The sequence below is a fragment of the Pundamilia nyererei genome, unplaced genomic scaffold (assembly GCF_000239375.1).
Source record: "Pundamilia nyererei isolate P.nyererei 1_Seehausen unplaced genomic scaffold, PunNye1.0 scaffold00001, whole genome shotgun sequence".
Classification (NCBI taxonomy): Eukaryota; Metazoa; Chordata; class Actinopteri; order Cichliformes; family Cichlidae; genus Pundamilia; species Pundamilia nyererei.
Genome location: NW_005187402.1, coordinates 11,558,441 through 11,578,895, shown reverse-complemented (window position 1 = coordinate 11,578,895; position 20,455 = coordinate 11,558,441). Strand labels below are relative to the sequence as shown.

The 20,455-nt window shown below is 40.4% G+C and overlaps 4 protein-coding genes and 1 long non-coding RNA gene across 8 annotated transcripts; 1 reads left to right on the top strand and 4 right to left on the bottom strand.

The window, feature by feature from the left end:
• Nucleotides 1-494: 494 nt before the first annotated feature.
• Nucleotides 495-3,396, top strand: aldob (aldolase b, fructose-bisphosphate). The gene is made up of 9 exons (XM_005719878.1): nucleotides 495-629; nucleotides 1,292-1,404; nucleotides 1,497-1,708; nucleotides 1,798-1,852; nucleotides 1,958-2,118; nucleotides 2,202-2,285; nucleotides 2,373-2,547; nucleotides 2,647-2,846; nucleotides 3,108-3,396. Exons 2-9 carry the CDS (start codon nucleotides 1,293-1,295, stop codon nucleotides 3,201-3,203), a joined length of 1,095 nt encoding a protein of 364 aa, XP_005719935.1. The 5' UTR covers nucleotides 495-629; nucleotide 1,292; the 3' UTR covers nucleotides 3,204-3,396.
• A 1,026-nt stretch (nucleotides 3,397-4,422) lies between these two features.
• LOC106456280 (uncharacterized) lies at nucleotides 4,423-8,842 on the bottom strand. 4 transcript variants are annotated; one of them, XM_013912136.1, is made up of 7 exons: nucleotides 8,788-8,842; nucleotides 7,452-7,613; nucleotides 7,230-7,340; nucleotides 6,778-6,834; nucleotides 6,538-6,669; nucleotides 6,331-6,444; nucleotides 4,423-6,153 (listed from the first exon to the last, which is right to left on the bottom strand). In XM_013912136.1, exons 1-7 carry the CDS (start codon nucleotides 8,803-8,805, stop codon nucleotides 6,103-6,105), a joined length of 645 nt encoding a protein of 214 aa, XP_013767590.1. In that variant the 5' UTR covers nucleotides 8,806-8,842; the 3' UTR covers nucleotides 4,423-6,102. The 4 variants fall into 4 exon arrangements, with proteins under 4 accessions (XP_013767590.1, XP_013767644.1, XP_013767612.1 ...); XM_013912190.1 differs by having other exon boundaries at nucleotides 6,331-6,359; XM_013912158.1 differs by lacking the exon at nucleotides 8,788-8,842 and adding an exon at nucleotides 7,760-8,159 and having other exon boundaries at nucleotides 7,452-7,684.
• Nucleotides 8,843-9,395: 553 nt separating this feature from the next.
• tmco6 (transmembrane and coiled-coil domains 6) lies at nucleotides 9,396-14,840 on the bottom strand. The gene is made up of 13 exons (XM_005719875.1): nucleotides 14,615-14,840; nucleotides 13,253-13,359; nucleotides 12,521-12,633; nucleotides 12,235-12,418; nucleotides 12,031-12,135; nucleotides 11,777-11,868; nucleotides 11,530-11,646; nucleotides 11,320-11,434; nucleotides 10,832-11,012; nucleotides 10,420-10,514; nucleotides 10,089-10,256; nucleotides 9,876-10,010; nucleotides 9,396-9,788 (listed from the first exon to the last, which is right to left on the bottom strand). The coding sequence occupies exons 1-13, from the start codon at nucleotides 14,715-14,717 to the stop codon at nucleotides 9,765-9,767; spliced, it is 1,539 nt and encodes a 512-aa protein (XP_005719932.1). The 5' UTR covers nucleotides 14,718-14,840; the 3' UTR covers nucleotides 9,396-9,764.
• A 67-nt stretch (nucleotides 14,841-14,907) lies between these two features.
• LOC102197324 (nucleolar protein 58-like) lies at nucleotides 14,908-18,561 on the bottom strand. Its single transcript, XM_005719876.2, has 5 exons — nucleotides 18,554-18,561; nucleotides 18,291-18,465; nucleotides 16,177-17,376; nucleotides 15,994-16,094; nucleotides 14,908-15,891 (listed from the first exon to the last, which is right to left on the bottom strand). Exons 2-5 carry the CDS (start codon nucleotides 18,295-18,297, stop codon nucleotides 15,853-15,855), a joined length of 1,347 nt encoding a protein of 448 aa, XP_005719933.1. The 5' UTR covers nucleotides 18,298-18,465; nucleotides 18,554-18,561; the 3' UTR covers nucleotides 14,908-15,852.
• Nucleotides 18,562-18,967: 406 nt separating this feature from the next.
• LOC102196848 (uncharacterized) lies at nucleotides 18,968-20,455 on the bottom strand. Its single transcript, XR_311388.1, has 3 exons — nucleotides 20,215-20,455; nucleotides 19,115-19,167; nucleotides 18,968-19,011 (listed from the first exon to the last, which is right to left on the bottom strand). It is a non-coding gene; the product is annotated as an uncharacterized LOC102196848 (long non-coding RNA).

Genomic DNA, 20,455 nt, shown 5'->3' with positions numbered 1-20,455 from the left:
CACACACACACACACACACACACACACACACACACACACACACACACACACACACACACACACACACACACACACACACACACACACACCTCTCTTCAGACATAAACGTGCAGAAATGTAGAAATTCGCGCAAAAAAAAAGAACTGAAGGGTTCATCGAATGCTTTTGCGACTCACATTTTCACCAGGAAATACAAAAACAAACCTGAAATGCAACATTGCAGCCAGCGGCTCGCATTGCATTTCAGCATCTGTCAGTGTGCAGCTCTGTGAGCAGAGACAGAGGGGCCCCTCTCTTGATCATGTGATGAGTGCATGCCGGTGCGTGCATACAGGCAGACCTCGATTTTTATTACACACATCGCTCCCCTGTTGTTTTCCACTTACCCGATAAGAACATAGTCATAAAAAATGACCGCCCCCGTGTGGGCCTAAACGGGCCAATTGCAGTTATCCGGGTTACACACGCCCCGCCACATCACGAGCACCTCCTACTCCGTGGATCCGGACAGCCTTTAAATGCCCCCTTTCAGCCACTTTTCGGTTTGTGTGTCAGTGTCGTTGCTGCTTTGGGTCTGTAGAGGCTTATCTGCCACGTCGGTTGTCGTCGCTGTTTAACAAAACTGTCAAGTAAGACTAGTTGTTTTGTTTTACTCTTGCACACTTGCGATATTGCAGATTGTCATAAATTGCAGACTAGAATTTTTGGTTGGATTAGTAAGCCTCTGCGGGTTTACTGATTGAAGTAGCAAGTTTTAATGTGCTATAATTTGTGTGTGAACACGGTACACGGTTCATTTAGGAAGTTCACTTTCCTTTGCATCATACATTAGAGGCTATTTTACTTTGAAAGGCTTGGCAAACATAAACCTGTTTTCTGCAGATGGCCGTCAGAGCGCATGCTTGGATGTGCGCAAATATTTGAAAAGCGCCTAAGTTCAGCCTGTCTTTTACGATCGCTTACTTTATTCTTTGCAAGCGATGTTCTTGATTATTGGCTATGACATGGGCCTGTTTAATGCATTATTTGCTGACAGTACTGCAAAAACTTCTAGACCAAAACTGCGGGTGAACTTTGAACACATGTTGCACAATGAAAGGGAGCAGTTGTGTTTTGTAGGCCAAAGTTCAACCCTTCAAGCCAAATTTTTAACCTTGGATGTGTTGAAGGAGAACAGAATGTTGTTGGATTTTGTGTCAGATGGAAAACAAGATTAAATCTTCCTCGTACCACTAATGGTTGAAGACTTTCCAAACACCTGCCAAAAAACCTGTATTGTTATTTCTCTTAGGATGACTCATCCGTTCCCATCCCTTTCTCCGGAGCAGAAGAGGGAGCTCTCTGACATTGCTCAGAGGATCGTGGCTCCAGGAAAGGGAATCCTGGCTGCAGATGAATCAACAGGTGAGCCACCCTTTTATTTAATACTCCGTGCTGAGAGGTAAATGCTGTGCATGCAGGTGAAATTATTTTCTGTGTTGTGTTTCTCTTTAAAGGCACCATGGCGAAGCGGCTCCAGAAAATCAACGTGGAGAACACCGAGGAGAACCGCCGCAGCTTCCGTGACATCCTCTTCTCCTCTGATGCCTCCTTCTCAAACTGCGTGGGTGGCATCATCTTCTTCCACGAGACACTCTACCAGAAGTCAGACAGTGGGAAGCTGTTCCCCCAGCTCGTCAAGGAAAAGGGCATTGTTGTTGGCATCAAAGTAAGGAGCAAGCAGTGTCTGACCCTTTGAATCTCAGAGATAAAGATTTTTTTAGAATTTGCTGACATGTTTGCATTTTCTTGCTTTAGGTGGACAAAGGCACAGCTGGTCTGATGGGAACAGATGGAGAGACCACCACACAAGGTAACGCGGATTCAACACCTTGTGCATTTCTCTGCAAATCTCATCACAATGATGCAGAATAAGCCTTTCAAAGACTGGGTTGCTAATGTTCTTTGGCTTCTCTAGGACTTGATGGCCTCTCAGAGCGCTGTGCCCAGTACAAAAAGGACGGCTGTGACTTTGCCAAGTGGAGGTGTGTGCTCAAGATCTCAGATGGCTGCCCATCAGCTCTTGCCATTGCAGAGAACGCCAATGTCCTCGCCAGATATGCCAGTATCTGCCAACAGGTGCGTGTATAGCAAATTGCTCTACATAAAAGGCTGACAAATTGGGTAAATTCTAGTCATTTATTTGAACTTGTATTCACCAGAATGGCCTTGTGCCCATTGTGGAGCCAGAGATCCTGCCTGATGGAGACCATGACCTTCAGCGTTGCCAGTACGCCACAGAAAAGGTAAGCAAGACCACCAGCAGCAAAGGATATTCCCAGTACATAAGATGGGAAGGATGTCTAGTAATAAATCTGCCGGGTCATCTTTAGGTCCTGGCTGCAGTGTACAAGGCTCTGTCTGACCACCATGTGTACCTGGAGGGCACTCTGCTGAAGCCCAACATGGTCACTGCTGGACACTCCTGCACTAAGAAGTACACCCCTCAGGAAGTTGCCATGGCTACAGTGACTGCTCTGAGGCGGACCGTGCCTGCCTCAGTGCCTGGTAAGTGGCATGAGGACAGCTTTTACATTACAGTTAAGGAAGGTGCAGAGCAGTTCATTTGATTATGAGTATGACACTATTTTTTTTGTTTCTTTAAAGGCATCTGCTTCCTGTCCGGAGGGCAGAGTGAAGAGGAGGCCTCTGTCAACCTGAACGCCATCAATCAGGTGCCTCTGCACCGTCCTTGGAAGCTGACCTTCTCTTACGGTCGTGCACTCCAGGCTTCTGCTCTTGCTGCCTGGAAGGGCAAAGCTGAAAACAAGGCAGCCACACAGCAAACTTTCATCACCAGAGCCAAGGTGAATGAGTAGTATTGATCCTCGGTAGACACTATTAACGAGTGTTATCAATTTGCTGAGGACTGTTTACTGAACTGGCTGTCAAATAATGCTTATCTTGCATTGCCCAACTTTACACTGTCTAGTAAATGATTGTTGTTGGTTCCCCCCCCCATTCTATTTAGTCTTACGCTAATGTGACACAAGTAACTTGGCTGATAATTAACTTTCCAATTTGACTTTGTCCTGTCTTTTTTTCCTCCCCTCTGCTCTTCCCCTCAGATCAATGGCCTGGCTTCCAAAGGAGAGTACAAGCCCACCGGTGCAGCTGGCCAGGCCTCCACACAGTCTCTGTACACTGCCAGCTATGTATATTAAATACTGTGACACTAAACCAAGAAAAACAAATCAAGAATTGCACATGGACCAAATATAACTACAAGAAAATCTCCTGCTGGGTGCCCATCCTCCCTGCATTACCAACACCAGGGGGAGACTTCTGTCAAAATGTTCAACTACTGTTTGTCTACTTAATGAAATCTCCCGAAATAAAAGACCAAAATGTTTTTGATATCAGTGTCTTCATGAGTTGTATCCACCACTGATGGAGTAAATTCCTTGCACATATATATTAGAAAACCTACTCCTGTTTCTTAATACATAAAGTTTAATGTGCTACTACAGAAAACACTGGGGCACCTGAGATGTTGATTGGGGATAAAATCAAAGGTTTAAACATTTAAGTGCAGAATACAAAGCAAAGTTTAGTGATAGTCAAAGACAAATAAGACACTGTTAACAATGCAGATACAATTAGATGCAAAATCTTGGACATCTCTGAAAAGATGACACGTATAATAGATTTTCAAAATTACCAGAGGTCTGATGAATATATTAACAAGTGTTTTTAACAAGTATGTTTTTTTATTTATTTATTTTTTAAAAAACCCAAAACTTTTATAGTTTATACCCGTCCCAGGTACCGTCCTGAATTTTGGCATTTACAGCCAAGTTGTGTGACTAACAAATGCTAGGTAGCCCAGATGTTGTCCAACATATACGGCATGACATCTGGCCTTGTTCAACACATTCAGTCGATGTGTACGGTTGCCAGACAGATTGGTTATCTTCCTGAAAAAGTTCTTCTAAGATAGTTTTTTTTTCTTTTCCTCACAGATTCCACAGATTTTATATTAAAACCTGCATTACAGAAAAGTTTCTGATGTAGACCAAATGTTAAGCTACATGAGTGCGTCTCAGTTTTGATGGGCGAACTGTTTATGTGTTGCTCAGTTCCTCTGGGGTGTCACAAAAAAGAGCAGCATCTTTGTAATGCAGTTTAAAAAAAAACATATGCAGATTACTCCTACTTTTAATGTCCAGTCGAGTCTAATCTTTATGTACAGCCTATTTCATACTTTATCAGGCACACTTGTTCAACTGCTTGGCAATACAAATATCTAATCAGACCATCACATAGCAAGAACTCAGTTCTTTAGACATGTAGACATGGTCAAGACAGCCTGCTGAAGTCCAAACTGAGCATCAAAATGAAAAAGAGAAAAAACCAGGATCCAGTTAGCTGCAGTTCTCTGGGTGAAAAATGTCTTACTGATGCCAGATGTCAGAGGAGAATGGCCAGACTCGTTTGAGCTGATGGGAAGGCCACAATACGTCAAATAGCCACCTGTGACAACCAAGGTATGCAAAAGAGCATCTCTGAACGCACAACACGTGAAACCTTGAAGCAGATGGCAATAAACAGCTGTAGCTAAAATTCACATGGGACAACAGAAAATTGTAAAACATCGACTGTTCTGATGAGTCTCAATTTCTGCTGCAACATTGGATGATAGGATGAGAATTTGGCATAAAACACATGACAAAAGTGATACATCCTGCCTTGTATGAGTAGTTCAGGCTGCCGCTGGGGCTGTAATAGTGTCAGGGATATTTATTTGGCACCCTTAATACCAACTGAATATTGTTTAAATGCCACAGTGCACCTGAGTTAATCTACTGTATGTTTGGGAAACTGAGCATCAGTATTTAGCAGACACATCTCTCTCGTTCTCTCGCCTCTTCAGCCGAAATTCCCCCAAGCTGTCGCCTTGTCGTCCTGCTTTGTGACGAACTTTGTTTAACCTCCACATTTGATGGCCACTGTGGAGGTTAAACAAACTATCTGACGTCATTAGCCGTTTCCGGGTCCAAACTCCCCTTCAGTTCCCAAACTCAAACACTGTGCCATCCCTGAGAGTTAAAAGCTATCTCTCTTACTAATCTTACTTAATTCGTCACACTGAGTTCCCTGACACATATAAACATATAGAGTACTGTGCAAAAGTCTTGAGCCACCTCTCACTTCAAGTTTTGGTAGGAAAATGAGAGAGATGCAGCAATTTATTGAAATGTACAAACTCACATGAAAATATCATTTATAAGGCAAAAACAGAGTTTGTACAGCTCTAATCTACGCAAAGATTAACATAATGAAATGAGAATATTTATATTGGCTTAACAAAAGTTTATGTTTAAATCAGTACACAATTACTGCACAAAATATAAAAAGATTTTACGCAAACAGGAAAAACAGAGTTTATACCGAGGCTTCTTAGATCACAGTGCCGTACCTGCTCCCTCTGTAACCAGAGGTCAAAGCTAATAGTTTACTCATCCAGTTACAACATGTCATATTGTAAAATGTCTTCAGTTAAACATTCAGTACAGAGTACAAAGCACTGTTTAATGACAGTCAAACACTACTAATAAGACACTAATAATAATGCAGATACAATTAGATGGAAAAGTTTGGACGTCTCTGAAAAGATGACACGCATAACAGATTTTCTACATGGCTTCCAAATGACTAAAGGTCTGATGAGGAAGGAAATTTTCAGATATTAACAATAAAAAAGGAATTTCTAACAAGTATGTTTTAAAACAAATCAAAACTTTTATGGTTGGACTGAATTTTGACACTTGTCACAAACAAATGTTGCGTAGCCCAGATGTTGTCCAACATATAGTGTATGACATCTGGCCGAGGTCAACACATTCAGTCGATGAGAAGAGATTTGCAGACGTGCAGCAGGGAAACACAAGGGTTGCCAGACAGATTAGTCGTTATTGCCTTCCTGAAAAAGTTCTTCTAAGATAGTTTTTCCTCACAGTGATGACATAAATGATTTTAGTTCAAGAACAAGTGTCACAAGAGACCAACAAGTGTGTTTTAGTAAGGTCGTGTAATGTTTAATAATACTTTAAAAAGATGTCCTCAGTCCGATGGTGTTTCAGTCCTCGGTGGTGGAATTTGCTGGATGATGACCTGAAAAAACAAAACAAAACATGAAAGTGGAAGAAAAATAAAATGATGAGTGACCAAAGCTATTGAAAACTGTCCTTCAGCAGATATCCCTGGGATAAATCGGACTCTGTGGCATGTTTCTTTGAAGTAGACAGAAGGCTTGTATGTCAATAATAATAAAATAAAATATGCTATTACCTGAGTGCGTGTGGATTTCAGTGCGAAACCTGCGACAGTGGTTAAAAAAATGAGAATCACTAATGCGCAAATAGAGGAGGTCAGTAAAATGGCTTCGATACTTTTCAGCAGCATCTACAGTGACAGAAAGTGAGAGTTATTGATATGCTGTGAAAACATGCATGTCAAACAATCATAATCAAAAAATAGATATGTACTGTGACTCACCACACTTGCATTGTTCAAATGAAATCGCAAAAAAAAAAAGTAGGGATAAGCGATGAGCTGGATTATCCTGTATTTGAAAGAGATTACGATTCCAAAGATGGAAACCACATACAGGGCCAAGCACACAGTCACCTGGGAAAGATAAGTTAATCAAAATTAATTAGGCCACTGAATTAGTAAGGACTGTAGGAGTATAAACAGGGCTGAAAATCACAAATAGGAAATAAAACCATGACGTACCATCTTCTTGGACGGATGCAACTCAGTGTAGACTGACAGGATTCCACAGGTAAGAAACTAGTGAGCAAATAATCACAACAAATGATGCTGTTTGACCTTAACCCACAGTAGATTTAGTAATATGGGTGAGTCTGTTTTCATACAATACATCTTTTGTAGGAAACTATGAATACTTGCTGATGTTTATTTGTCATCGGAAAGATCTAGTTAACACGTAGCATTGCAATTGTACCAGATGCATTTTTTAAACCTTTTGGTATTATGACTGTGTGTCATGCTTGTGCTGTTAACCTAACAAACTGATGGTTGTAGCCTCATATATAAAAGTATAGCACAGGCAGTACTTTGAACTTTTCTGAACAATAACTGCACAGAAGATATGAGCAGTCAAGTTCAATCATTTTTAGCTGTCAGCATGTCAGTGCTAGCCAGTAAAATGCTACAGTAAGTACCAGAGCTCCCTGCCAAAAGGGAATGTAGAGTTGAGCAGAGATTGTGAACTCTTCATTGGAGAACTGATATCCCATTAACAACTCAGCACAGCCAAACATCAGAATGACAATCTGGAAAGGGGAAGAGGAAGAATGGATGAGAGTGTCTACAGCTGCATCAGCTTATAGCTATCCTCGTGCATAAATCTGCTTATTTAAAATTTTGCTTATCTGATGTGTTACCCCAAGACTTCTGGGCTCCTTTCGGACAAAGCGATGCAGAGGTTTGCTGGACGTCGGCACATTGCTGCTAGTCCCCTGATCCCCATTTCTTTCTGTTGTCCCCTCCTCTCTAGTCGTTGTCTGAGTTCCCTCCATTTTCAGGAAACTACACACAGTGCTTGGCTGTGGGTCAAAAAGACTTAATTGAACTGGATGCTTCCCCACAGCAGCACAGATTGTTGGGGGCAGAATATCTGTGGAGTAGCAGAAAACATTTAAAAGCCAGATGAATGCAAGATTTTTCAAAAGTCTTAGAAAACGTGACTCACCCCGTCTTAGATTTTCATGCAGAAAAAGCAGAGTGAAAGATAACAGGAAGGGAATGTTGTGGGTGGAAAGAGGAAGTGTGGCAATTTGAGACTTCTTTTTTTATTAAGTGGTGGGGCTAAAGACTGTCTGGAAGTTACAGGCTGAGGCTGTTCCACAGTATAGTGAGTAAACCACTCAGTTAAAATGAAATCCCCATTAGGTCTGTGCACACTTACTGTATTATAAGTAGATCGGCATTATTGGCAGAGTTAGTGAAACTACTGACAACCTGGTATGTATTATTTTTGTGCAAAGCTAATTGAACCTCGTGCGTGTGACATTGCATCTAAACAGAAAAATTAGTTAAAGTTAAAGTGAGTTTCAGCAGGTAAGGGCTCAGTGTGGGGAAAAGAATCACAGCTCACAATAATTTCTATTAAGATTTCTACAAGATTTCTATTCTCTACACTGACAGTTTACTGTTTATACTCACTTTATACTAGACGGCCGGTAACGGAGAGACTAAAGGTGGTTACGCCCTCTTGTAACAGAGAGGAGGTATGTCAGCCCGTTCTCACGCGTGACGATTTGTCAAGTCCAGAGGCGTTCCTGACCTAACCTTATCCCGAACCTTAACCAGCACTTTAAAGAAGTTAGTGTTTTCCAAAGCGATTTAAGTAAAATAAACGCATATGTGTAGATTCATTCCAAACTGTTCTCATGTTTCTTAATTTTTCCGATCTCGTAATCTAGGGAAGTGTTTGGGAGTGAGAACGTGTTGTGTATTCTATCAAAACACGGCAGAACAATGTGTCCTTCTAACTCATCTAAACAAGGCATTCTGTAAAGGGTATAACAAATATGGCAGTCTTTCATGAAACAACAACTGTAATCTCCACATTTCCAGTTTTTTCCTCAAAATAGTATTTTAACTTTTTCCCTCCTCAAAACAACATTATGTAACTTGATGTCCAAATTTTGATTTTATTCTCAATTTCAGCAATATATGTTTTGTATTAATTTGGCCCCAATGGTCCTTCTTACTCACCTCGTCTTGGATTTTCATGCAGCAAAAGCAGCGTGAAAGATAACGGGAAGGGATTATTGTGGGTAGAAAGAGAAAGAGACAGTTTTTTTCATTAAGGGGAGGAGCCAAAGACTTTGATTGGAAGTTACAGGCTGAAACTGTTCCACAGTGTGGTCAGTGAAATCTCCATGAGGTCTGTGCACACTGACTGTGTTATAAGTGTAAGCAGGTGTACATAAAAAAACAACAACTTTACCTACTTAAAGTCTTTAAGTGAGGCTTTTTTAAAAATTATTTACATTACGGATTCAGATTGCATTAATGTTTTCTTTTTTTTTATCATTATTGAAATTACTTTCTAATTGGGCATATTTATCATCTCTACAAGTTTCAGCTTTAAACAGCAGTTTGAAGCAATCACAATGATCAACTTCTGATTATTTGTTTTTAACATACATACATATAGCAGTGCCACCACTTTGGGTCGGTCTGTGCTGCCCTCACTAATGATCAGCATCGCATGTAAAAGTCCCAAGATTTTTTGTGATTAAATGTAACTAAATGTTTCTTAATAAAAATCAAACCAAACAGCAAATACTCCAAAAAAAGCAGCAGTCATATTTGTTGTAAGGAAGAGTTTTATTATGTCATAATTATTTAATCGTTACACAGGCATGATGACAAGGTCTTGTTGATAAAGACACATTATGTTTCTAATGTTATATGTTCCACCTTCAGTATCTTAACATCTCGAAATATGTCAAGCCATATCTGAATATAAATACAGTTTTATGCAAAAGTACTTCACCAGTACAAGTATTATAAAAATATTTAATATTTGCATAGATTAAAATTCCATGAGTAAAAACATACAAGACAGCAGTTTTATCACTAATTACTTCAAATACACAAACAAGTTTGATATCTATCATATCAAAATGTAAACATGTTGTTATCCTCAGCTGGGCCCTCCTAACACAACAAGTCTTGTTGTTGATTCAAGGATCTGGCATATTGTCCACCTGCAAGACAGCAGCTCCCATCAGACATTTTTAACTAAAAACTACAAAAAAAATTCAACAGAGACAATAAGGCTGCATAACATTTACTGTTATATGCTGTTGGTAGGACAACAAGTGCTTCTCCAGGAGGTACGTCGACCTTTGTCTCATCTCTGCTGCACCATTGTACTGAAGGACCTCCAACAGTGAAAGCCCATCTTGCCTGACAAACTCCTCTGCCACCTGAAGAAGAAGAATACCACATCATGCCACAGCTTAGCAATCATTACAGAGTTTAGTTTCACTGATTACCACACTTACCACTGGACTGCTGACAGTCATCATGAACAGGATGTCCAGGCTCTGAATCACCATTTCCTGATCAGCCATTTTAAGCGTGGCACAGAGTGCAGACAGTAAACCAAGCTGCATGAGCTGCACACAGAACTCCTTTTTCTTGTGGGCAATATTAGCCAGAATCCTGAGAATCTGAGTGTAACAAGCAAGAAAAACAAAAAAACAACAAAAACACAAAATCAAAAAACACTTTTTTTCCATCCAAAAGGATGCAAGAGAAAAGCACAACATTTCTTTTTATATGCCACAATGACTTTATAGTACAAGAAGCACTTATATCAATCATAGTACTAACCATAGTATTAATGCCTTGAGAAAATGGGAGAAGTTGGATCAATCCTGGGACCAAGTTTAGAGTCAAGAGGGCGGAGCAGAATTCAGTGGAGTGAGCTGGGATGGAGAGAGGTAGAAAACACAATGGGGCACGCTACACACACTACAGAAAACCCTGATAATTATGATGCATCAAATCTCAGATGTGCACAGAGAATGCACAAGGCAGCCACATGCATTTTATTCAGTATTTGAATAGATTGAATAGTTACACCAAAAAAAAAAAAAAATACAATGTTTTCTTGCACAAATCTATACTGAACTGCAGCAAAGCAGGAAAAATATATTGCAAAACAGTTCTATTAGTAATGATGAGGTGTACTTCTGTGTGGCTGCAGTCCCATTCAGAGACGACTAAAACAAGAGAGCCATACCTGTGAGGTTGTTGAGGACCCAGACGGTCTCTCTGGCCAAGGCTGGCAGGGTGTGCAGGTAGGCTTGAACAAGTGCACACAGAGAAGCTGGCAGATGAGCATCAGTCAGTTGAGCATTCAGGTCTTCCTCCGGGCAGGAGGACAAGATGTTTCCCACACACCTCAACAGAGGCCAGATGAGCTGAAGAAGACACATTAAAAGCTTCTGTGATCCAAGTCAGATTAAAAACTAAAGTTGTTATTTTTACTTTGTTCTGAAGCTTAGGCAAATATGCGATGTTGCTGTTTTGTTTCAGTTCCTAGATTCTTCAACTGACTTTTAATAATAATTAAGTCATTTTACTATCTTTGGAGGTAGCTCAGCATGAAATGAACTAATCTACATTATTAATTCAATGATAATTATCAAATTTGTTTGCTTAAAAGTAAAAAAAAAGTCTTAACAAGTTTTGAAAGTAAATAGTGGATTTGATCATTCACTTCCATACCAGCTCAATCCCATCTTCTTTGTTTCCCTCGGTGACAGCACCACCTAGTGACACTAACAAGGAGCTGCACTGTGACAGGGCACCCTGAGCCAGCAGCTCTTTGTTATCATCTGTGCTAATAAAAGGCACAAAACAGATTCAGTAATTACCTACAATAGCAAATCAGCAAAAAACCCAAAAAGGTTTTGGACACTTTCCTAAACTTCTCACCTGCATATGAGGTAATGGAGACACCATGCACACTCTATGGCAGGAGCCAGGCCGAACTGTGGGTCGGGGGTAAGGACGGATAACAGGCGTGAAGGCAAGGTAGACTTCAGGACTATCCTACAGACACAGAGGAAGACAAAAAAACACAACAAGGTTAAATGTGAACAAAACATTACACTGACATTTTCTGCGAGATGAGGAATGCAGAGGCTGAAGACGTGAAGAAGTGCATTATTGATATATTTACGGGATTATCTTCTCAGGTGCGTCTCTGGCCTGGAGAAGCTGAGAGAGGGTGAACGCTGCAGCTTCCACTACTGCAAGTGTGTGCCGTTGGTTCTGGACAAATACAGAGTACCATGTTACAAAGATGTGTAGCAGTCACACTCCTGTCTCTCTATGAATCGGATGTTTGAGTAGATTTGGATTCAACTGCAACAATTCTACGAATTGCCAGTACAGTAAGGATATTAGTGTAGACAGTGAGCCTTCGTAGTTTACCTCTATACAGCTGGCCAGAGCGGGAATGATTCCCTGAGCCAGGAGCTTCTCTCTTACCACATTGCTGTCTGGACACATGTTACCAAGTGTGTAGAGACACAGCTCCTGTGTACATATAATGTTCCGCACAATAAGGAAGTCAAAAGTCTTCTGCATTGTAGGTCATACTATATCACAAACTGCCTGCACTGCATGGTGACTTACTGTAAACTTAGTGCTTGGGCCAGACAGGTAAGTGAGCAGGTAAGGGGTAGCAGGCAGACAGGCTGGAGCCACATTAGTGTGGGAAGAGTGAGAGAGCTCGTGAAGACACCGAACGGCCTGCAGGCGGCACTGAGCATTAGAGCCAGTGAGGAGGCCGACCAGCAGATGCATACTGTTCTCGTGCCTGAAAGAAAACACAGTTTCACACACAAAGATGAGGAAGTGACTTAAAAGTGACAGCGTAATTTAGTCTCTTCCAATATGGCAACAGAAGCCACTACCATACTTGATAAAGGTGAGCTGTGCAGCTGGGTCGCGCAGAACTTTACTCAAGGCCTTCAGGTGTGCCTCCTTCTCTGTCCCGGTGTGTTGAAGTTTGTGGAGCAGACTAACAATGTCCTGAGGAAATATGAGACTGGCAGGCTGAGTTCAGATCTTTCATTTTACTGAACCTACCAAAAAAAATAATCTAAGACAGGCATGTCAAAATCAGTTTACGTTGTGGGTCAAATACGGCCCAGTTTGGCTCGAGTAGTAAAAACACCCCATTCTGTCAGTGTTAATATATTTAGCTACACTTTAAATCCCTGAGAAAACTTACAATGAGACAAAGAAGAAACATTTCAACAATATGTCTCAATCTTTCACCAAAATAAAATTACAGAAAGGTTCCAGTAGCTCTTTTTCCAGACTGTCCTGTACTTATAAAATAAAGTTTTTGTTAATTCACAGAAAATATTCTTTTTTTCCCACCAAAATTTCAAAAGATGTCAAAAAACATTAACTTTTCTGTCATTTAATTATTTATCTATTAGTTAATTCCTTTAGTTTAGCGTGAATGGCCACGTAGGAGGTCTTTATCAGCAGTAAAAGATGTAAAACTTCTGAAAACATAGCCTATAAGTTGATTCCCTCCTTTACATCTTCCAGCCTTCAAGTGGGCCAGATTGGAGAATTCTGGCACCTGGGAAATTCTTGTGCTTGACACCCCTGATCCAACACAATATCTGATACTTACATGTCCTCCTGGGGCTGTGTCCATGCTAACGTCCGGCTGCTCCTCATCTTCATTTAGCAGTAGTCGCTTGCTCACCAGCTGCCTGTCTCTGCGTGCTTGTCTCAGTGCTAAAGCATTCAGGGAGAGGCATGTCACAACTCTTTAACCTTCAGGGATCATGCGTGATCATACTTGAGTGTTTAGTGTACATATGCTGTGCAAAACATGCATTCTTTTGAGATAAAGCCACCACGGGGAGGCCATGCCTGTGGGGAAATAAAGAAGCTGAAGTTAAGATGATGCTAACATATCCACTTAGGTTTTGAATCATTTTACGCCAGTGTATGTCACCAACACTGCTCTATTTTAATTTAAGACCTGTACATGGGAACATCTCAATTTTTAAAAAAACACTGAATTTCGAGTAGAAACGAAAACCTATATCTGCACAGGAACTGTTTTTGCTGTTTATGTGTTGTAAAAATGCCTGGAGATGAAGATGTAACAGCTAACTAACAGTTCCTAACGGGTGTCATAAAAAAGAGCTGTATCTTTGTAATACAGTTTTAAAAAAAAAATTACATGTGCACATTACATAAACCTATTTCACACTTTATTATGCACATTTGTTCAACTGCTTGGTAAATACAAGTATCTAATCAGACAATCACATAGCAACAACTGAGTTGGTTTAGACATGTAGACAGGGTCAAGATGGCCTGCTGAAGTTTAAACTGAGCATCAAAATGGGGAAGAATAGTGATTTAAATGCCTCTGAATGTGGAATGGCTGTTTGTGCCAAATTGGCTGGCCTGTGTATTCCATAAACGGATGACGTGCTGGAATTTTCAACACAACCATCTCTAGAGTTTACAGAGAACGGTCTGAGAAAGAGGAAAAATGCATTAGTGAAGCCAGATGTCAGAGGAGAGTGGCCGACTCATTTGAGCTGATGGGAAGGCCACAATAGCTCAAATAACCGCCCATGACACAACAAAGGTATGCAAAAGAGCATCTATGAACGCCAACACGAAATAGATGGCCTACAGCAATAGACAGCTGAGGCTACAATACCAATACCAGTACTAATAGAACAATACCAGCACTTTATTGAATCTGTGCCATGATGAATTAAGACAATTCTGAAAACACAAGGGGGTTCAACTTGGCTCTAGCAACGTGTACCTAATAGTTTATTAAGATATTAATAAAATAATGGTTACGTTGAAGCTACAGTTCCAGCTAGTTTCTATGGAAACTAAACATAGTCACAGAGCTAAAGGAAAAATGAGCTCATTACTGAATAAACAGGTTTTTAGTTAAAGACCAGGGTTAGCCTACAGTATGTTTGGGAAACTGAGCCTCGGTATTTAGCAGACACACCTCTCTCGTTCTCTCGCCTCTTAAGCCTGAGCTCGTCCAAGTTGCCGCCTTGTTGTCCGGCTTTGTGACGGGCTTTGTGACGAGCTTTGTTCAACCTCCACATTTGGCGGCCAGTAACAACTGCAACTGTAAAACTTCACTGACAGTTACTCATCGTATGGTTAGTGTGTAGCTATGGTAGTGGGGCAGTCTTCTTCTTTCTTCTTTAACAGTGGTAAAACAAACGTCTTTTCGCTGCATTAGCGCCACCCTCCGGATTGGAGTGGAACAGTCGTTTTCTCGGTTTCCATCAAAAAAGACTTGACACCCTCACGTTACACGATTCAGCGGAAAGGCAGTTTTAGGCCTCGTCTCTCTTAATAATCTTAATTTGTCTCACCGAGATCCCTGACACGTACAAACATATAGAGTGTCCCCTACAGCACAGCACAATCTCCAGAGCTCATCAAGTCAAGCATTTTCCCTTAATTTGTAAGAAGTTCAGCGTTTGTGTGCCCAAAGAACAGGATTTACCAGATGTAAGACTTGGGACGGGTACAGTTGATAAAAACAAAAAAAACTATGGTGTTTAATTTGTATTAAAAGCATAATATACAATCTATATAAGAAAATTTATATCAAACATTTAAAACTTTAAAAATAATGCTCATCACACACATAGAATTTCCCCTCCTTTCCCACGATAGAACAGCTGACATGTCAATTTGAATAAATATACATCTGGTTAAAAAAAAGTGTGTAATTTTTTTTAACGAAATACCAAAAGACAGCTATAGGACAGGAGTAAACCTCTTAATCAGAATCACACAGTTTCACTTCATTTTACAACTTAAATCTGCATAAAAATATGAAAGGTGGTTTAGAGAACCTAGCTCAGGATTATCACGAGGGAAATTCCTGAGAGCAAAACAGAATCCATGTTTATAAAAACAGACGTTACTCAATTAAACCCCATCTGAATTTCACTATGAGGCAGAAATATTTCAACAGGTGATCATCAGTTCCCCAAAACAACCACGAAATGCGCGTGCCGTGAAAATGGCAGCTACCGTAGAAACACTTAAGTAAAAAAACACAAACCCAAAACCCATAAAAAGATAAAAATGTAGCAAAAATATAAACGACGGATCTTTAAAGTTTTAAGTCATATTCTAACTACTGATATATGATCAGTGTACATGATCGGAAATCGGAGGACGTGATGTGACCCTCGTCCTCTGGGTCTGCGGGATGACGAGTCACACATCTTGATGATTCTTTGATGATTTCTTCTTCTTCTGTGGAGAGACGGACATGAGGGTTAGGATCCGCCAACGTTGAGACTGGACACATTTGTTTTCTGAGTAGTGTCGAGATTTGTTTTCTAAGTAGCGTGATACCTTTTTGTGGGAGTCGCTTGAGGCGGTTTCTATTGCCATGGCGTCTTGGATTGAATCTACAGGTATTTCTGGGATGTCGGCTGATTTCAATTTGCTTTTTTCTGAGGACAAATGCAAAGCAATTTTACAAAACCAAACCATCAAATTACATGTTTTGAAGCTATATGTGGGTTGTTTACTCACTTCTCTTCTTCTCCGTTTGAGAACTCGTTGCCTCTACGTCAGGTGGAGGCAGCGGCTCTGTGTTGGCGGGATTATTTTTCTTTTTCTTCTTGACACTCTTGACCTGCTCTGTTGTTTCCTCTACCTTATTATCTATTATATCCTCAACTACCTGCTCTCTTTCTTCATCAGCTTTTTCTTTTTTCTTCTTCTTTGATTTCTTTTCTTGCAGTACTTGTTCTGGATTTTCCTCACCATTAAGAAGGTCCCTTTTCCTCTTCTTTGCCTTCTTTTCTGTAGACGTCTGCTTTAAAGTCTCAGTTTCTTCAGTTTTTTGCTCTGTATTATTTTCTATGTCTTCAGCTTTTTGCTTTGAAATGCTTTCACTTGCAAATGTCAATGAATTTTCCTCACTTTCTGTTTTCTTCTTTTTTTTCTTCTTGGCTTTCTTTTCTTCTGCTATGTGCTCTGAGGTTTGGTTGTTTTCTTCCTGTTTGCTCTCTTTGTAATTTTTCACTTCCTCAGATACCTGCTCAGAATTTCGAGTCTGTGCCAAACTTCCCTCACTACCAGCCTTCTCTTTCTTCTTCTTCTTTTGTTTCTTTTCTTGTACCGTTGACTCTGAAAGGGTTTTCTCATCAGCGTTCCCTCTTGTGTTTGTCTCAGTCGTGACTGTCTCATTTCTTTCAGCATCATCTTTGGTTTCTTTTGCTTTTTTATTCACCTTCGGAGTTTTTTTAGCCTCCTCCTGCTTCGTGTCTTTGGTCTTTCTCGTCTCTTCGCCACATTCCTCTTTTCCATCTTCACCCGTCTCATTCTTTTCCTCCTTGTCTGCAATTTTCTCCTTCTTTTTCTTCTTCTTCTTGGGCTCAGATGTTCTGTCATCAGTTGTTTGTTCACTGGGAGTTGCAGTTTCCCTGTCCTTTTTTATTTGTTTGTCCGCTGGAGATGAGAGGTTTTGCTTTTGGCTGGGAGTGCTTGAGGTGACAGAAGTCACATTTTTTGTCACATTCTTCTCGGTCGAGCTCGTCTTTGTTTTTTTTTCAGTCACATGTTTCTCGCCACCTTCGTCATTGTGTTTCACTGTCCCATTACTCGGTTTAACTGGGGTTGCAGTTTTCGCCGGAGCCTTAGCCCGGGGTTTCCTGACTCTCTTTTTCGGGGGTTGAGGAGCAGAGGAGTCCAGGGCATTGATGGCATTCATCTTGACTATGTCGGCATCTGTGGACAGAGAAAACCCAGTAAAAACATCAAACTGTGCATGGTGGAACAAATGCCTAAAAGAAAACATAAACAGCGAGCAAACAGTAACTGTACACAACTCTGTTTGGATGAAATCACTCTTTTCCATGGTGAGGTTGTTCATGGGTGGTGCTGCACTGTCTGGTGGTTGTCTTTCTCTCATTAAGTGGAGGGACCAAGCTTTCCCTTCATCTTCCATCACTTTGTACATTTTCCACACCCTCCACAGTTTATTCCACCTGAGTTTAGACTCCTTCCACCATGAACACCTCGCCTGAATGCTACATCTCAGTCTCTCAATAGCGCGCTTTGACGTTAGCTCAAATGAGACATATTTTGCTTATTTCCAGCTTTACACTTTAATTCAGAACCTGCATTAGAGTATCTTTGCATGATTCTCATTTCAATAAAATCTTATTTGAAATATAAAATACAGTCTTTTCCTGAAACAGGTTATGTTAGCTCAGACCACGTTAAGGACCCCTCTTCTAACAAGCCTAATTTCATCTGATTGGATCTCTAACAGATCAAACTTGTTGGAAAAAAGATAAAACTCACCCACGTGTGCGCTGACAGCCTGCAACTGAAAATAATTTCATTACATTAAGGGAAAAATATCCTAAAGTTACTGTGCAAATAACCGCTCCTTCTGAGAGGGGCAGATGGGATTCTTTTTTTAGATATGGTTCATTTGATGTGAAATGTTTGAGGTATCTGAACTGGATGTGTCCTGGTTGCTCCTTAAGTGAGGTGTTTTGGGCAAGTCAAATATTTCTAGCCTGGCTTTGGTCACTTTATTGTCCACTCATAACCCCCTCTTCATTTTTCTAGGTTTCTTTTCATCACCTCATCCTTGACACGCTCGCCCATGAATAATGCATTCAGTGACTCACCTGTCATCTGTTGGAGCAGTTTCTTCCACTTCTCCACATCCAGACTGCTGTCAGAGTCTGAATCATCTGCACCGGCAGTCACAACTTTGTCTGATGTTCCGCTCTTTGATTTCTTCTCCCCTGTGACTTTTTTTGCAGCTTTTCCCTCAGTTTTTTTCTTGTTTGCTGGAACAGACTGGGAAAAAAAGAAAAAGAAGGATTAGCGTGGTTGGTATAGTCCAAGAACTGCCACGAAAAGAAATGAAAACAAAATAAAAATTCACCTTTTTTGCAGTTGTGTCTTTTTTCTTTTTTGATGTTGTAGACTTTGCTAAACATAAAAAGTGCAAATGTGTTAAAATGCATTCAAATACGCCAGCCTCTGGCCTCAGAGAGTTTACTGCTACAAACCGAGCTGCATTCTCTGATATGTCAGTTTTTTCACTAAGCTGTCGCCCTCATCTTGAATCTGATTGGAGGTTGTTAGGAGCGTGAATGTTTGGGTACAGGTGTAAGATGAAAATACTCAAAGCAAACTAATGTACAGAAGTCTTTCCAAATCTTGCTTAAGAATTTTGTAAGCATGAACAGCTGGATCTGGACACACATATACACAAATAAACAAATGTAGTATCTCAGATCCAACTTCAACTTTCTAATTTAATTTGTATTTAACAAAGAAAAAGAAAAATATGAACCTTTAGTTGGAGTCCTTCCTTGATCTGCTGAATCTTTTGGGTTACTGTCAGGAATAAAAAACAATAGTTAGTATCCAAGCTATTACAAAATGAGACATCTAACCCAGTGGCCGTTGCTTCTGAAAAGCACTAAGAAATCATCCTTACTTCAACCATGATGTGTAGATGTCGAGTAGTGATACTGATATTTTGGTCTCCCCCTGTAGAAAATCAAAATTAAATGTTACAACTTATTAAGAAGTTTGAAATATACAGTGGGAGTATTTCTTGGACATGGTACAGTAGTCTGAAGGAGATGTCAGCATATAAAGACATAAAAACATTGCATTGTTATGGTTATGTGTCAAATTTGAATGAAAGCAGACCCCAAGAAGGTGGTTAGGAAGGACTTGAGTTCATTACAAATGAATAAACTAGAATAATAAACACGTTTACAGAAAAGGACAAAGTCTACTACATTTTGTGGAATATTTACAAATTCAAAAACCTGTGGAGGGACCAAATGGTTCTCATTTGGGGAAGAAAAATCAACAAGCCTTCTTGGTCTGTATTACATTTGCAATGACTGCACTTATACAAATCTCTGGGCTTTTTTCTTAGACTTTACCACAAACAGCTTTTCCTGGCCGCACACTCTCCCCACTCATTTAAATTGGCCATATGCTACATCCTATTTGAGCCACTTTGGGTGGAAGCTCTTGGTGAGTAGAGTCTAACTGATGGTATTTTTATGTCAAGGACTGGATTACCTTTAAAACTAATCTGACTTTTTCTGTCTTTCCTCCAGCCACAGTCCCTCTTACAGAGGTCTATACAAGGTGAAAGCCTTTCAAGTGTTACGTTCTTAGTCTAGGCAAGTATTGAACGCAACAAGAAGTTGGCCCACTCACACACCACTTTTTTTTAAGTGGTATATAAGTCCTAACATTGAGCTCGTTTTAGCTCACAGCAAGAGGAGGATAAATTTCTTGGATCTTACGATCTTCAAAGTTATATATACACACACAACTATGTTTATGCAGAAAAATAGAAACACGTAGCAGTCTAGTTGTTACGAAAAATGGGGAGATTTAATTGAGCAAACGTTCTTCCCCGTCCACACTTCAGAAAATGTTTTTTTGTGGAATTTCATGAGGTGTGAGTAGAGGGGGTTTATTGCACAGAGCAGGAGCAGCATTTGAAACATTGTAACAGTTGCAGTTGATATGTGTGTGTGTGTGTGTGTGTGTGTGGTGAACAATGTTGACCTGTGGGCTGTGCCTCTGTAGCTCATCTGCAGCTGAGCGATAACCATGCTCCTTCAAGTGGCGGTAGATCAGCTGGATCAGCTCGTGCTTTGATGCGTTCACGGACATATTCGAGAAACGAAAAAAGGATTAATCAAACTAAGGCTAAGCTAACGCAAGTGGTATTTTCATATTAAAAGTATCCTCATGATGCTCAGAGTTGCAGCTTCTGAAACCCGCATGTTACCATTTTGAACTCTGA

Coding starts and splice junctions, on each gene's coding strand:
- aldob (XM_005719878.1), top strand. CDS start 1,293: ATGACTCATCCGTTCCCATCCCTTTCTCCGGAGCAGAAGAGGGAGCTC. Junction 1,709..1,797: donor GCATTGTTGTTGGCATCAAA/GTAAGGAGCAAG, acceptor TTCTTGCTTTAG/GTGGACAAAGGCACAGCTGG. Junction 2,847..3,107: donor CTTTCATCACCAGAGCCAAG/GTGAATGAGTAG, acceptor TCTTCCCCTCAG/ATCAATGGCCTGGCTTCCAA.
- LOC106456280 (XM_013912136.1), bottom strand. Junction 7,341..7,451: donor AGGAGCCCAGAAGTCTTGGG/GTAACACATCAG, acceptor TCCCCTTTCCAG/ATTGTCATTCTGATGTTTGG. Junction 6,445..6,537: donor ATTTGAACAATGCAAGTGTG/GTGAGTCACAGT, acceptor CTGTCACTGTAG/ATGCTGCTGAAAAGTATCGA.
- tmco6 (XM_005719875.1), bottom strand. CDS start 14,717: ATGTGGAGGTTGAACAAAGCTCGTCACAAAGCCCGTCACAAAGCCGGA. Junction 12,419..12,520: donor GCACAGCTCACCTTTATCAA/GTATGGTAGTGG, acceptor GTTTTCTTTCAG/GCACGAGAACAGTATGCATC. Junction 10,257..10,419: donor CTCAAGGCATTAATACTATG/GTTAGTACTATG, acceptor TGTTACACTCAG/ATTCTCAGGATTCTGGCTAA.
- LOC102197324 (XM_005719876.2), bottom strand. Junction 16,095..16,176: donor TCAAACGGAGAAGAAGAGAA/GTGAGTAAACAA, acceptor ATTTGTCCTCAG/AAAAAAGCAAATTGAAATCA. Junction 15,892..15,993: donor CAAGCGACTCCCACAAAAAG/GTATCACGCTAC, acceptor GTCTCTCCACAG/AAGAAGAAGAAATCATCAAA.